This window comes from Carcharhinus amblyrhynchos, chromosome 21 (assembly GCF_965287045.1).
Source record: "Carcharhinus amblyrhynchos chromosome 21, sCarAmb.v2.hapA, whole genome shotgun sequence".
Classification (NCBI taxonomy): Eukaryota; Metazoa; Chordata; class Chondrichthyes; order Carcharhiniformes; family Carcharhinidae; genus Carcharhinus; species Carcharhinus amblyrhynchos.
This window is the reverse complement of record NC_137344.1, coordinates 11396711-11413998: the sequence shown is the minus strand read 5'-3', so window position 1 is coordinate 11413998 and position 17288 is coordinate 11396711. Positions and strand designations below refer to the sequence as shown.

General features: G+C 42.0%; 1 protein-coding gene across 3 annotated transcripts in view; it reads left to right on the top strand.

Annotated features, from left to right (window-relative positions):
* LOC145356642 (endonuclease V-like) overlaps positions 1–16967 on the top strand; it is a 121837-nt gene extending 104870 nt beyond the window's left edge. For 2 of the 3 annotated variants that reach the window (XM_080209489.1, XM_080209487.1), the window contains one exon: positions 15028–16967. In XM_080209489.1, the coding sequence (XP_080065615.1) occupies positions 15028–15036 (9 nt within the window). In that variant the 3' untranslated portion in view covers positions 15037–16967. The remainder of the gene's footprint in view (positions 1–15027) is intronic. The other variant, XM_080209488.1, reaches the window with a different exon arrangement.
* Positions 16968–17288: the final 321 nt, after the last annotated feature.

Genomic DNA, 17288 nt, shown 5'->3' with positions numbered 1-17288 from the left:
GTTTCCTTAGAAACTTGAAGGGCCAGCATCCTTATTCTGTTTCCCTTTTCAGTTGGGATCCATCTCGAAAAACATCCAAGGTTTGAAACCGCAGCTTCCATCATATAAGATACTGACATATCTAAAATGTGACATTGCAGGCCTGTAAGTTGGGAATCTGTATTAACAGACATTGTGCCAACCAATAAAAATTACTAATATAGAAGGATTGTAGACTTGAAGGCAGTGAATATTTATGAGAGCAAAAATCCTTTGCCCAAAATAATGAAATGTTAATTAAATATTAATGTCATGTATCTGTCATCTCAGCTAATATTGGAAACAGTCAAAAACATTGACAGTGAAAACTACAGTCTAGTGGAGGGGAGCACCAAAATATCCTGTAGGTCTACCAGCAGATAGTGATGCAGAGTTCCAGAGTCATTATTCACCCTGTTGAAATCAACAATCAATATTTGCAACAACTGAATATCAGGTTCAATTTTTACCACACATGCCTCCCCTAAAAAGGAGATATTGACAGTAGAACTACACAACATGAATGTTGTAGCCCTTAATATTATTTATAGAATCCTTACAATACAGACGAAGGCCATTCAGCCCATCGAGTCTGTACAGACCACATCTCACCCAAGACCTACCCCCATAACCTCACACATTTACTTTAATGATCCCCCTGACACTAGGATCAATTTAGCATGGTCAATCAACCTAACACACACATCTTTGGCATGTGGGGGTAAACCGGAGCACTCGGAGAGAACCCACACAGACACAGAGAAAGCGCAAACTCCACACAGACAGTGACCCAAGGCTGGAAATTGAATCTGGGTCCCTGGCGCTGTGAGGCAACAGTGCTAACCACTGTGCCACCGTGCCCTCTTCTTCACAAACTCTCATGTACACAGCAACAGCAGACAGGAAAGTTGTTGTTTAGGGTCAACAAAGGATCATTTGTCAACAGCAAGTCTTTTTCTTGTATCCTGAATGAGATGCATGGACTGTTATTCTTAGGGAATTAAATATGCTTGAGGGCAAAATATGTTTGATTACAAAGGGAAAATCAAGCTTTCTTGCAGCATCTGTACACCATTGCTGTTATTACTTTTACGAAGCTGGGCTTTGGAATTCCAGTGCCATCTTTATGCGCCTGGAAGAGCAGCATTGTGAAACTTGCACTCAATGCCTTGTTTCTGGTATGACCTGATTATTTTATTCATTCATGGGATGTGGGCATTGCTGGCTAGTCCAGCATTTATTGCCCATCTCTTATTTCCCCTGAGAAGATGGTGGTGAGTTGCTTTCTTGAACCGCTGCAGTCCATGTGGCAGAGGTACATCCACAGATTTGTTAGGAGGGAATTCCAGTATTCTGACCCTGCAACAATGAAGGAACAGCAAGATATTTCCAAGTCAGGATGGTGAGTGACCTGGAGGTTCCCCTCCAGGTCATGGTGTTCCCATGTGTCTGCTGCCCTTGGCCTTCTAGATAGTTTGAAAGAGGCCTTGGTGAGTTCCTGCAGTGCATCTTGTAGATGGTACACACAACTTCCCCTGTGTGTCAGAGGTGAACAGAGTGAATGTGGATAGGACACTAATCAAGTGGGTTGTTCTGCTTTGAACGGTGTCAAGCATCTTGAGTGTCATTGGAATTGCGTATTTCTATGCAAGCGGAAGGTATTCCATCACACTCCTGATTTGTGCTTTGTAACTGGTGGACTGGCTTAAGGAAGTCAGGAGGTTGAGTTACACACCACAGGTTTCCTAACCTCTGACCTGCTTTTGTAGCCACAGTATTTATGTGGTTAGTCTAGTTCAGTTTCTGGTCAATGGTGACCCAAGGATGTTGATATGGTGAAGGATCATAACCAATACCAGTGTTGCTAAGGCACCAAAAGACTTGCCAGGAATAACAGACTAAATTCTGTTCACTCCCTGGATTGCTAACCAGACTCTGTGTAGTCCCTGAGTATGCAATGTTGGGAATGGATGAACAGATCTTCCAATTATCTCCTAATTTGATGGCAATTATTTAATAGAAGTCACTGACATATAAAAGGGACTATAGATGGCAATGAGTGTTGATGGAGAATTGTAGGTGGAATTGGATCAAAGAAATAAAGGTAGTTTATGTAGAAGCAGAACTCCTATCTGTTTTACTGAACTGCAATCTAGAGGCTCAAACGTGCAATATAATCTCAAAGCAGCAGCCATCTTGGTGAAGCTCTTCATTATCTTGTGGGCTTCCCTGTGTATGTTTATGGATGTTGAGTGGTGATAGGATTAAGCTCAATTTGACACAATCCACTGTTGAGCAATGCTGCTCAACAGCATTGAAAAGCATTGAAGTTATGAAAACTGGCTACTCGAATGATGTTGGGAAAGGTTTTATTGACTGTTGAATGTTATCTCGCTAACTCAAAGCCTTCAAGATAAAAAGTAAAGAAAATTGGAATGGCAGTGAGAATTGATAGTAGTTTGAGCGCTTCCCTAGATTGTAAAAGGTAACCTATTCCTTTACCCAACTCTGATTGGTTGTGGGGTGTGGGTGGACGTAGCTGTTTGCACTTTCAGGCCTCAGCCCAATGCATCACTTCCCATTTCAGGGTGAGCCAAGCAAATTGCATCACAGCTTTAGCAATGCTACCATTAGACAGTTAACACAGGGTAGGTGGTGCCTTTCATAGTCAGCTCACCTTCTGACTTAATCTCCTTCCCTGGTTGGCACAGAGCACCTCCCTTACAAACTCAGCTCACCTGGTCTGCTGTCATTGTAATTTAGTGACGTTAGATTCCAACGTTTTGCTAACCCATTCAAATCAGTTTAGTTACTGAATCATAAATCACCACTACCCTGTGAGGGAAAAAATGTTTACCAGAGATCGAGTGCAAATGGAACTGGCTTTTATACTGACTGGGATTACAGGAGAGGAGAGCGTAATGAGAAAACCTTACAGCCAGATGGCCAATTGACTAGTACCCAGCTCACACTAACCTTTTCCAGCTCAGACATTTCATCCCTGTCCACTCCACTAATTTCCATTTAAAGAAACAGATTTGTTCCTGGATGTATTTAAAACCACCCGATTAGCTTAGCTGGGCCCAGCAAATCAGAAATGTCAGGGCTCCATGGGCAGAAAGCATATTCCTCAATTTTATTTGTGAATTATACACATGTAGGAGTACTTTGCACTGAAACTACTCCCTCAAGGCTTCTCTTATCCTTTAATTTTTAGGATGTAATGTATTTTTTTATTATGTTTCTTGCAGCCACAAACAAGAAATCCATTTCAATCCATCATTATTGTGTTTAGGCAATAAATAGGCATGCTGAGAGCTCTGTTCACAGCTTTTCAGTATCATCCCTTATGATTACAGAAGTATTGCTTTCTAAAAATTTGCTGAATGCACACAACAACACAATGCTTGATTCTTCAGAGAGCAATAGTTCAGTGTGTAATAAAGATACAAAACTCCAATTTGGCACATTTCTGTTTATGTGCATGCTCCATTCACTACATCAGCTTTTAAAGCAAATATGGACTGAATGCACTAGACCCTCTCTAATATGCTGGTGGAAATGACATTAAAGTGATCCATAAATACTGCATAGCAGACACAACATTTAGGATGTGTGTGAAGAAGTGCAGCTTAAGATAAGTGCAACATTCAAAGCTTACACTCACGGGCTTTACAACAATGGTCGCAGAGTAGTGTGTTCTCACTTGTTAGTCTCATTGCACTAAAAATTAAAAATTATGCTTAATCTGTATGAACCAGTCTGCTGGTGCTTTTACAGGTGATTACGACAACTCAAACACTGGGACCAGACAGCCTCATTTTTTTTTATAATGTAAAACCGCATTTAAACAAGAGGTGGCATGTGGTACCCATCCAGAGAATACTTAGGGAAATAGGATTCAGACTTGTGAGGATATTGGTTTCAAGCAATAGTGTGTCTTCCTAACAAGAGCCAGCTTTCTTTCATTCGGTGAGAAGGATTAAGTTTGAGAGGTAACCTCTTCAAGTTAAGAAGAAAAATCCACCAATGCTGAAATCCTGGGGACATAAAAAAACCACAAAAAAAGATGGAAACTCACAGCAAGTCAAATGAATCCATGCCTGAAAGAGGAAGAATGGGTTAGAATTAGATTCTAGTGTAGGATCAACTGAAGTATTAACCTGTTTTGTGATGTTTCTCTTTGCTGATGTAATCAGTATGCATTACCTTCATCATTTCAGAGCTGTTTTACCATTCCTTGAAGACAAGAAAAAAACACAGGAACTTGATTTTTGTTCACAACACTACCCCCCTTGTTACACAGGAAAATACACTTATCAGATATATCTTTTGACATTTGTGTAACTGAATTGTCAAAGCGATTGAAGATATCTCTCACCAGGGGAGCATTCCAGAGCAGTTCCAGCAGAGGGTGATGGGAAAGAGGCTGCAAGTTAAAAGCTAGCGAATGATGCAGCAGTGTTAACTGTAATGCAGGCAGTCTGGGGCACATGAGGAAGTTCGCCACCATTATTGTAACTAGACCAGTGCAGCAGAAAGGGAGACCCTATGCAACTGTCTCCAAATGAATATTAAAGCAAATCTGTTTTTAAAAAGTCAAAGCAATATATTGATAAGACTTTTGTTTCTTTATATATTTATTAGTGTCACAAATAGGCTTATAAAATTGCAATGAAGTTGTTGTGAAAAATCTCCTAGTCGCCACACTCCGGTGCCTGTTCAGATACACTGAGCAAGAATTTAGCATGGCCAGTGCACCTAACCAGCATGTCTTTAGGACTGTGGGAGAAAACCAGAGCAGACACAGGAGAACATGCAGACTCTGCACAGCCAGTGACCCAAGCCGGGAATCAAACTCGGATCCCTGTTGCTGTGAGGCAGCAGTGCTAACCATTGTGCCACCCATGCAGATTAGGGGAGTGGAATAACAGAGGAACTGCATGTAATTAATTTTGTTTGATATATTTGTGAAGTTCTTTTGGGTCAGAGCATTTGAAAATAACAGGGGAAAAAACAGTTTACTGGACACTTTCCAAGAAAGGACAAAGAACCCTAAAAGTGCCCTTTTTGTTGTCACTGGCAGAGTGAGTTGTCGTTGGATTGAGAGTCAGGTTTCCAATTTTGATGAGGGTCAGATATTGAAAAGTGGCCACATTCAAGTACTGGGTAGAGGATAGAATCACTGTATAATGAGAGATGATCACATTGAAGATGTAAAATTCTTAAGAGCTTAACTGGATAAATGCTGAGAGGCTATTTTCCCTGGAACTTAGGGTCACAGTCTCAGAATTAGGGATTGGGAATCTAGGATTGAGCAGAGGAAAAACTCTTCACTCAGTGGGTTTGTGACTGTTTGGAATTCTCTACCCAGAGAGCACAGGATGCCCAGTCAGTCAGTATATTCAATACTTGGCGCTAAAGAAATCCGGGAAGATGGTTGTGGTTGTTGGAGGTCAATCATCTCAGCCTCAGAACATTGCTACAGGGTAGTGTCCTATGCCCAACCAGTTGCTTCATAAATGACCTTCTCTCCCTCATGAGGTCAGAAATGGATATCACAGATAATAACACTATGTTCAAGACCATTCATGATACTGCAGCAGTCCATGTCCCAATGCAGCAAGACTTGGACAATACCCAATTTGGGATGACAAGTGGCAAGGAACACTCATGCCACACAATTGCCAGATAAGACCAGCTTCAACAAGAGAAAATCTAATCATTACCCCTTTGATGTTACTGAATCCCCCACAGTCAGCATCTTAGAGATTTACTATTGACCAGAAATGGAATGGGACTAGCCATTTTAATACTGTGACTACAAAAGCAGGTCAACAGATTCTGCAGCAAATACCCCTCTCCTGACTTCCCAAAGTCCACATTGTGTAGGCACAGGTCAGGAGTTCATAAGATATAAGAGAAGAATTAGGCTGTTCAGCCCATTGAGTCCATTCTGCCATTCGATCATGGCTGCTATGCCCCTGATCCCCATTTTCCTGCCTTCTCTCCAATAACCTTTCAACCCATCACCAATTAAAAATTTGTCTAACTCCTCCTTAAATCACTGTCCCAGCATCCACTTTGGGGTAGCAAGTTCCACAGATTCACAACCCTTTGGGAGAAGCAGTTTCTCCTCAACTCTGTTTTCAATTTGCTACCCCTTATCCTAAGATTATGACCTCTCATTTTAGAATGCCTCACCAGCAGAAGTACTGCTCCACTTCTACTTTATCCACACCTTTTATCATTTTGAATACCTCAATTTGATCTCCCCTCAGTCTTCTAAATTCCAGAGAGTATAGGCCTAAATTGTTAAATCTCTCTTCATACACCAAACCCCTCATCTCTGGAATCAATCTAGTGAATCTCCTCTGAACTGCCTCCAATGCCACTACAGTGTGGTGGAGTATTCTCTATTTGCCTAAATGAGTACAACTCCAACAACACTCAAGAAGCTTGACACCATGCAGGACAAAGCAGGCCGCTTGATTGGCATTCAATCTACAATCATTCATTCCCTCCACCACCTAGTGGCAGCAGTGTGTACCATCTGCAAGATGCACTGCAAGAGCTCAGCAAGGCTCTTTAGACTTCTTCCAAACTCACAACCACTAACATCCAGAAGGACAATAGCAGTAGACACATGGGAACACCACCACCTCGAAGTTCTTTTTCAGGCCGCTCACCATTCTGACTTGGAAATATATCACCATTTCTTCATTGTTGCTGGGCCAAAATCCTGGAACTCCCTCTCAAACAGCACTGTAGATTTACCTACACCTAATGGACTGCAGCAGTTCAAGAAGACAACTCACCACCGCCTTCTCAAGGGCAGTTAGGGATTGGCAGTAAATGCTGGCCTGGCCAGCAATGCCCATGTCCCCTGAATGAATAATTTTTTTAAAGGATGAGAAAGTGAGGTTGATGTAGAAGTTCAACCAGGATCTTAGACTTGATAGGTGTAAGATATAGTCCTCCTATTTCTTATAGTCTAATCCACATAATTCCTACAGTGCAGAAAGAGGCCATTCAGCCCATTGAGTCTGCACCAACCACAATCCCACCCAGGCCCTATTCCTGTAACCCCACATATTTACCCTGCTAATACACTGACACTATGGTCAATTTAGCAAGGCCAATCCACCTAACATGCACATCTTTGAACTGTGGGAGGAAACTGGAGCACCCAGAGGAAACCCAAGCAGATATGGGGAGAAGGTGCAAGCTCCATACAGACAGTGACCCAAGCTAGGATTCGAACCCTGGTCCCTGGTGCTGTGAGGCAGCAGTGCTAACTATGTTGAGTTCACTCCATACTCCACTGCTGCAGTCTTCAATGCATTTTCCTACTTGTCCCCCTCTAACTGGCAATTGTCCTGGTTTATGGTTCCTTCTAGTCCTCCTAAGTTGTTTTTGGCACAAAATAGGAATCATGAATTGCAGTTAATTCATATTAATATGAAAAAAATGTTTAAAACATTGGAGTTCTAATTCTAAAAGACAAATCAGAAAGCTGACAGAATGAAACAGTTATTCACCGAATACCTTCATTAACATTTCCCAATTTCGGGGCATGGTGGGGGAGAGCAAACAGGCATAACAGCTGCAGAGTTTGATTGGTGCTGCTGACAGCATTGCAGAGAGAATGCAGGAAAACAAGGGCAGCAGAATGTCCTCTCTCTGATCACTGACTGCCACACACTGCAAAGTCTGGACGAAATATAACTGAGAGTTTGCTGCAGTGAGGACTTGGTTACATTTTTTTAAAAGTATATAGTAAAAATCTTTAAAATTAGAGCTTATTATCATGAACTGAATATTCTCAATGTAAGACAAAGGCCAAAATGTGGATATTATTAATTTACATTTTTAGAATTCTACTCACTAATGCCATCTAATCAGTAAGAGAGGTCCTAAGGTGTTAGGAGTGGTTGGAAGGGGGGACACAAATCCACTCTGTAATGAACTCACCTTATATTGAACTACCTCTGAGAGGTTCTCACCAACTTCCACTTTTTTTTATTTGCATACAGTTTTTTTTTCAAAGCCCAGGGTTTCTTTGATTGTCCTTTTGGAATAGCATTTCCGAACCTGGAATGATGCCACACAAATCAGGAAGAACCCTGGTCTCTGCTGAGTTAGCTAATCTCCTCTCACTGCTGCAAGTGGTTTAAAGTTTTAAAATTTAAAAATTATTCATTAGTTTAAAGTTTATTCGTTAGTGTCACAAGTAGGCTTATGTTAACACTGCGATGAAGTCACTGTGAAAATCCCCTAGTCTCCACGCTCTGGTGCCTGTTTGGGTACACTGAGGCAGAATTTAGCGCAGCCAATGCACCTAACCAGCACTTCTTTTGGACTGTGGGAGGAAACTTGAGCACCCGAAGGAACCCATGCAGACATGGGGAGAATGCGCAGACTGCAGATATACAATGACCCAAGCCAGGAATTGAACCTGGGTCCCTGGTGCTGTGAGGCAGCCAGCAGTGCTAACCACTGTGCCACCTAACATCTCTGAAATAAGGAGAAGAAAAAAAAATGATAATTCCTCACTGCATATCAGTGATGTTGGTGACAATACAGGGGTTCATTTTTACATTGCGCAGCGTTGTAATTGGACAATATTGAGTTGGCCATTTAGTATAAACCACGCCTGATTTTGGTCTGCGTTCAAGTCTTGGAAAGGAGTGTAGACTATAATGGGCAGCTAATTCAGTAATGTTGTTGCATTACCATTACTCCCAGTGTGAATATTGAGTGAGGAAAGAGCCTTGCTTGATGTGAAGACAGCAGTGGTGGGAGATAACAGAGGACAGGTGGAAGCAATTGAAAAATAAATTAGCAAGAGTCATCACTGTAATAATCTTACCGTGGCCAGTTTTCTGTCACCCTGAAATTCCCTCCCTAATGGCATTGTGGGTCAACCCACAGCACATGGACTGCAGCGATTCAAGAAAACAGCTCACCACCTTCTTAAGGGCAACTAGGGATGGGCAATAAATGCTGGCCTAGTCAGTGACGTCCATGTCCCACGAATGAATAAAACAAAACAATGACCCTTTATTTACAACATGCTCAAAGTCCCACTCAGTGGCTGCAATGAACAGGTCAGCTCCAAAGTCTGACAACACCAGGTTTAAGTCCAACCGATTTATTTGATAGTACACTCACTAGCTTTCGGGTTAGTTCCTTCGTCAGGTGAATGGAGAGTTCTGGCCTCAGACAGAGCATATAAAGCACAGACAGTTTAGAGATTACTGATTAGAATGCAAATCTTTACACCTAACCTGCTGTTCAAGTCTTAAAGTGGCTGACAATGTGAGTGGAAGGAGCACTGATCACAGGTTAAAGAGGTGTGTATTGTCTTCAGACTGTACAGTAAGTGAGGTTTTGCAAACCCAGGCAAGTCACGGGGGTTACAGATAGTGCGACATGAACCCAAGATCCTTGTTGAGACCGTCCTCATGTGTGCGGAACTTGGCTATCAGTCTCTGCTCAGCGACTCTGCGCTGTCGTGTGTCGTGAAGGCCGCCTTGGAGAATGCTTACCCGAAGGTCAGAGGCTGAATGCCCGTGACCACTGAAGTGTTCGCCAACAGGAAGGGAACGGTCTTGCCTGGTGCGATGTTCATTTATCTGTTGTCGTAGCATCTGCATGGTCTCCCCAATGTACCATGCTTCGGGACATCCTTTCTTGCAACGTATCAGGTAGACAACGTTGGCCGAGTTGCAAGAGTATTTACTGTGTACCTGGTGGATGGTATTCTCACGTGTGATGATGTCATCTGTGTTGATGATCCGGCATGTCTTGCAGAGGTTGCTGCGGCAGGGTTGTGTGGTGTTGTGGTCACTGTTCTCCTGAAGCCAGTTTTAAAGCCCTTATGGGAGCATTCCAATTGCCTAATTGGGGAGCTCATATTCTCCGTGGCCCAGGGGAAGATCTATTGACGATACCCCATGGCCATCATAACAATCATCATTGAAAGAGCCTGGGTAATTGGAGGAAATTGTCCATCTGTTAATAATGGCCTTTCTTTGCCATTGAAAAAGATCAGTGAGTCACTTTTGGTTTTGTGATATATCCTGACATAGTTTATCATTATGTGCTGTGTTTGGAAGCAACCTAAGTTTGCCAGACATTTTTCTTTGAAGACAGTATTCCCTTTAAAAATTCTCTGGTTTTATTAGTGCATAAAGGTTTATTCAAAAACATTTGCTGAATTTTACTGCAAGGTGAGTTATTGCTTGTCTTTTCTGCAGTAGACAGAAATGGTGATTGTCATTTACCTGTCTGCAGACATTTCTCACAGGGATTCATCACAATGCTGTTCTTTCTCTCAGGCACTCACTGTGATTCTGACATCTCTTACTGAAACTTGCCATTGTTAAGATTTCAGGAATTTGTTTGCAGGCCTCATTATTGCAGGATTCACTAAGACTGTCTTGTTTTAGTGCAGTCTTGCCCTGACAGTTTTGTTTGTTATTGCTGGAATTGATGTCAGTATTCTTATAACTGCCACAGATTTACCACATTGCAAAAGTATCACACCCTGGAAAGTACAAAGAGAATGACAGCAGATACATGACCACATGTATGAAATGTTAACGGTAATCCTGCAGAAGTTTATTCTGCTTGTTACGTAACAGTAAAATTTAGATATCCAGTGTAAATAATATGCATAATTCATACACCGCAATTAGACCAATACAGCCTACTTTAAATGCAGTTTTAAGTTGATTCATTAGTGTCACAAGTAGACTTACACTATGGCACGGTGGCACAGTAGTGAGCACTGCTGCCTCACAGCGCCAGAGATCCAAGTTCGATTCCTGACTTAGGTCATTATCTGTGTGGAGTTTGCATGTTCTCCCCATGTCTGTGTGGGTTTCCTCTGGGTGCTCCCGTTTCCTCCCACAGTTCAAAGATGTGTGGGTTAGGTGGATTGCCCCTAATTCAGGTAAATGCATGGAGTTAAGGGAATAGGGCTTGGGTGAGATTGTGGCTAGTGCAGACTCGATGGGCTGAATGGCCTCCTGTGCTGTAGAATTCTATGATTAACACTGCAATGAAGTTACTGTGAAAGTTCCCTAGTGGCTACACTCTAGTGCCTGTTCGGGACACTGAGGGAGAATTTAGCATGGCCAGTGCACCTAACCAGCACATCTTTCAGACTGTGAAAGGAAACTGGATCACCCGGAGAAAACGCAGATTCAGGGATTACGTGCAGACTCCACACAGACAGTGGCCCAAGCTGGGGATTGAACCCGGGTTCTTGGCACTGTGAGACAACGGTGCTAACCACTGTGCCACCCCAATGCAAAGTCACTTCATTAAGTTCCTACTTTGTTATATTTATGTGACTTAATTCAAATTGATTTTTTTAGTGAGAAAATCTGCATTAAATTATCAGGAGTAGACTATATAGAACTTGATGAATGTACAAAAATAAATGGTTATCGAATTATATAGATTATTAACAGATTTATGTATGCTCTATTGATGAAATATTAATTATATTGTGAAGATACAATATATGAAGTGTTTAATATAAAGTGGGATGGAGAGGAGACAGTGGCTTGGTGCTAATGTCACTGGGCTGGTAATCCAGAGGCCCAGGTTAATGTTTTGGGTTCAAATCCCACCACGCCAATTGTTGGAATGTAAATGCAATTAGCCATGGCTCAGTTCCACGTCCCACTCCAGCGACTTGAGTACAAGATTTTACCACTGGGGATTTGACGTGGAAGGTGTTGCACACAGCAGTCCTACACAGTAGAAGGCCAAAGTAGTTCACAGTCTCCCAGGCTGCCTGTCTCTTCTGCATCCTCAAGGACTCTATGTTCTGTGTGGTAGTAGATTACCCACGGTTGCAGCCCCTGGTCCGTTTTTTGTGGAACTGCTCTTCAGATTTTGGCTGCATGTCAGCTCCATGTTCCTGATCTTTGGCCATCCTGTGTGAGGTGGGTGGTTGGGGGCAGACTGATCAAAGGACCTCTTCATGGATCTGCTTCTGGGCCTGGCCAACATGGTAAATAACAGACTAAGGCAATGGGCATGGAGGGGCTCATTAGACCCACCTGTCTGCCCCTATCCCAAGGCTACATTTGCACCTGGGTATCCCTGGGATGGGCGCATGCAGTATCTTCTTGCAGGGGCTGGAATGAATGCATCATCAGCTCTGGAAACACTATTTTAAGTTAATTTAGTAAGCTTCATTTAAAGTTTTGTCTTTTCATTGCGATGCCCCTTTAGGGACTGTTAATGTGTTCATTATGTTACGGACAGGAGGAGATTAGTTTAAACAGCCCTGATTTCTCCTCTCTCTACTCACTTCCTGTCCCCGTAAACAGAAAGGTGTTTTTGATTTATGATTTCCCCCTTTACAACTGACGGTGTATTTTCCCCAACCCATCCATTTGGACTGATCCGATCCACTATTAATAAACCCAAAGCAAACTCAAGTTAAAGCAAAAGGGTTGGTTTATTTTACACACACAAACAAAATGGGAAAGGATTTTGCACTCATACAATAAAAGAGGGATAAGAGAAAAAGAGATACAGCGTATGACCTCAATGAGAACAGTAAGAAGACTCACAATACCAGGTTAAAGAAGATAATGGTTGGAATGCGAGTCTTTACAGATAATCAAGTCTTTACAGGTACAGACAATGTGAGTGGAGAGAGGGTTAAGCGCAGGTTAAAGAGGTGTGAATTGTCTGAAGCCAGGACAGTTAGTGAGATTTTGCAAGCCCAGGCAGGTCCTGGGGGTTACAGATAGTGTGACATGAACCCAAGATCTCGGTTGAGGCCGTCCTCATGTGTGCGGAACTTGGCTATCAGTTTTTGCTCAGCAGTTGTGCGTTGTGTGTCGTGAAGGCTGCATTTCAGAATGCTTACCTGTTGTGAGACTTCTTACTGTGCTTACCCCAGTCCAATGACGGCATCTCCACCCAATGAAAACAACAGTTATAGCTTCATAAGAATATAGAATGAAAAATCCAATGGTGTATTCTTCTGAGGTTAGCCGGATGAAACTGTTGCTGGGTGATCCATCTTTCCAAAAGTGAGACTTCTGTAATGGAAGAAGGCACACCGTGATGAATTGGTCTAATAGGCACCAATGTAAGAGTGTATGTTTCCAGTAGTTAAATAGAGTCAGGCAATTTACCTGGACAGAGATCTTTCTGCTGCTAGCTGTTAAGTGATAAGATGGCAGACTGCTTGGGTTCAGTTCGATATGGCATATTACAGGTTTTAGTTGCTTGGAGGAAGGTCACATGACATACTTCCCACTTCCTTTCCTGGGTTTTGGACAAAGGATGTATTTTTCCAGGTCTGGAATTTGAGAAGCCCCGATTTTTGCTTGCAGATATCGTGGGTGGAATTTTCTGACATTTTTGCAGAGTGACTCAGCGGACTGGGGGGGTGGAAGCCACCAGCTCCAGGGACAACTTGCTCTGCCGTATGTTTAACCACTCAATGTCAAAATATTAAAAGGTGGGTTCCATGACATAATGCTGCCAGAAGCAGTGACTGGGAAATGCCAGGGGGCATTTATAAGAGGCATTGCCAGGATTCTGCTCAGGCATAACACTCTGCCCACTGGGGGCTGTACTCACCTGTGCACCTCTTGTGCATTCTGCTCGCCAGTGCATGGCATGGTGGCCTGTTGGCCATTCTCATTGGCGTATCCTGATGCTGACATGAATGGACAATTCAACAGGAGTGAGGGCTATCAGACATAGAGACCTGACAGTAATTAAATCAATACAAATGAGAATGCAGGCTTCCAAAGTTGGGGTTCCTTTTATGTCATTGGCAGGGGCAGGAAAATCCCACCGACCTAAAAGCTATTTTGGGACTTATGCAGGATTTTCCACTCAAAAGCAAAAAATCTCCCCCACTATCTCTTTTGGCCATAGCTCTGTATTAGCAATATAAAGGTTGTTGATACATTTCTTTGGAATTTGATTGTCTGCTATCATAGTGGGGGCATTAGTGCATCTCTAAAGACAACGAGGCCCATGCTGCTTGCTGGAGGTCAGAAATCCCTCTGGTATGAGTCATGGCTAGTCAGGAATGCCTTTGTCCATTTAAGCCAGGTTAATGTGGAGATTCCTTCCTGTCTTCTGGATGGGACGATTAGTTTATTTGTTAATTAGTTATACTGGTAATTAAACAAGCATATAAAAAGGGATGGCTGGGACACTGAAATAATAAGTAGAAAGTAGGCTTATGTAATGATGTATTCTCTAAATCAACCAATTATGAAGCACAGGATTTGTGTCCAGTTCCATGCTTCACCATCTGGCTTGTGATCCAATTAACATTCTCCCTCATCTATTCTTCTGAAATAATGCAGTTAATGGTTAAGCTTGCACATCGCCATTTGGTTAAGAATCTCAAGACTGGCTGTTGTGCATGAGTGCTGTTTGGAGGGTATCACAGTCAATCTTTGTCGTGTTCTCCTCTGTTGACGCTGTCTACACTTCCCACTGCCTCAAAAAAGCAGTCAGCATAATCAAGGGACCCCACCCACCCCGAACATTCTCTCTTCCACCTTCTTTCATTGGGAAAAAAGATATAAAAGACTGAGGTCATGTACCAACCGACTCAAGAACAGCTTCTTCCCTGCTGACTCAGACGTTTGAATGGCCTACCTGGCATTAAGTTGATCTTTCTCTACACCCTAGCTATGACTGTAACACTACATTCTACACCGTCCCCTTTCCTTCTGTATGAACAGTATGCTTTGTCTGTATAGCGCACAAGAAACAATATATTTCACTATATACTAGTACGTGACAATAATAAATCAAATCACTTGCCAAGAAGTATCAATAAGCATTGTACATTGTGGGTCAGCTCAGATGTGGAATCCAACTGGAGCTGTATTTGATCTGTACCAACTCAGTTCCACATCCACTAGTCATTCTACCAACTGCTGAGTAAACTGATGCACTATCAGATGATTAACGTATTTGCTGTGCTCTTTATTTTTCCAGTACAGATGAAGGCACCTGCTCCTGAAGGTCTGTCAATACCCCACCTTTGTAACCAGGAAAGAACAATTCAGGGAAACATAACCATCAGCAGTGGAGTCTCAAAGTTTTTACATAAACAAGCCAGCTAGACCCATATCATCCGGATGAGGAGTTGCAGTTTATGACTCTGTTTCTGACTAAGACCTCAAGGCTCTGGAACTCCTTACTAACCTCAATATTAATGGTACCCTACAATCAACAGGAGTTCAGAACCAAGCTTGGCACCACCTACCCACAATTTCTTTTGTATCCTTCATTTCATTTTCAACACAAATTGGTGATATTTTCAATGCTGCATGTTTTGGAATTTAACATACTAAAGTAATGCCTATATTTTTAATAAGATTTTTCTGCGTGCGTGTCTGAATGTGGGCAGATACTCGAGGCTGCTATTTTTCAGTGTGCCAAATGAATTGCTGTATTATCAGCATAAAACAAGGGAATCAGCCTTGAAAATAACGCTAGTAAGAAGGGCATGGGGAAGAGCTGAGAAATGGGATTATAACTAGATTAAGTACAAGCATACAGGCCCCTTAAACCTCCACTATTTGATAAGATCAAGGCTGATCTGATCATGGCCTCAACTCTAAGGTTTGCCTGTTATACCCCTTTACTCCCTTGTCAATCAAAAATCTAACTCAGCTTTACCCTTCCGCCACTTCTCTCAGGGAAGAGAATTCCACAAAACTTCCATCCAAGATAAAAAAAAGTCTCCCCAACTCAGTCAGAAATGGGAAGTGCCTTAATTTTAAACTGTGTCCCATAATTCTAGTCTGTCCCATTAGGGGGAACATCCTCTCTGCATTCACCCTATCAGTGAGATGAACTCTCATTCTTCTAAACTGCAATGGAAACAGGGCCAACCTATCCTGATAAGGTAACCCGTTCAGTCAAGGAATCAGTCAATTGAAGCTTCTCTGAATTTCTTTTAATGGAATTACATCGTTTCTAATGGAATAAGACCAAAAATGCACACAGCGCTCTGGATATTGTCTCACCAGGGGGCCCTGTACAACTGTAGCAAAATGTCCCCATTTTTATATTCAATTTCTCTTGCAATAAATGGCAACATTCCATTTGTCTTCCTAATCCCTTGCTTTTTGTGATTAATGCACCAGGTAACCTAGATTCTCCCCCTACTACATAGCTCTGCTCTCTATTTAAATAACATATAGCTTTTCCATTCTATTCTTCCTGTCAAAGTGGATAAGTTCACATTTTCTCACATTAAACTCCACTCACTCAACCTAGCTATATCCCTTTGCAGACTCCATCTCTCCTACCTATTGATTCTAGCACAGACACAAGGGTCTGAATGGCCTCGTGTTGACGTTTCAGTGATTCTGAAATGTTCAACTTCCTGACAATTTGTGTAAGTGAAATGTAAGTGGATATGTAGATCAACATCTCTGAAATTGAAGACATATGAACACAAACTTACAATAAAGAGATTGTAACCTCCATTATAAAATGGCTGAAGGAAATTTAATATGAGGGAATTAAGCGCAGTACTAGATGTGATCAGCTGGGAAATATACTCCAAAGTCTCTACCTTTCTCTATGGAAGTGTTATGCAGCTTGCGGTTCTCCATGACAATGCACTGCCATGTATCACAGCACAGTGAATTTCAGAGTTAACGTCGGCATGGGAAAAAAGTGCAAACAAAGTGAAATCAGAACTCCTTAGCAAGCACTGCTTTAAGTGCAGATAAGTAGGAATTACAGTATTCTCAGGGCATAATCATATCTGAGGACTCAGACAGTAATTGGAAACTGCAGCTAATTATTATCTTAACCCCACAATTAGATCATTGCTTTGTAATCTCTCCTGTGTAAACACAATTCACTATTTGTCCAAATGTTCAGCAGTACAAATAAAAGGTGTACACTCTTCTGTAATAATGTGGGTATTGTTTATATGAATAGATAAAAGAAAATTTATTTAACCAGGTGTCTTCATTGATTCAGTACATGAGAGTGATTTTTGACCTGAGGATGCATACTAAGTATATTAAAGGGATTCTTTAAGTATATTGAAGGAAAAAGAATAACTAGAGAGAGAATAGGACCCCTCAAGGACCAAAGTGAACACATGTGGAACTGCAGGAGATGTGCAAGGTTCTCAATGAATATTTCTCCTCAGTGTTTACCATGGAGAAAAACATGAAAACTTGGGAAGTTGGGAAAGTTATATATTGGGTACAGTTCGCATTATGGTGGAG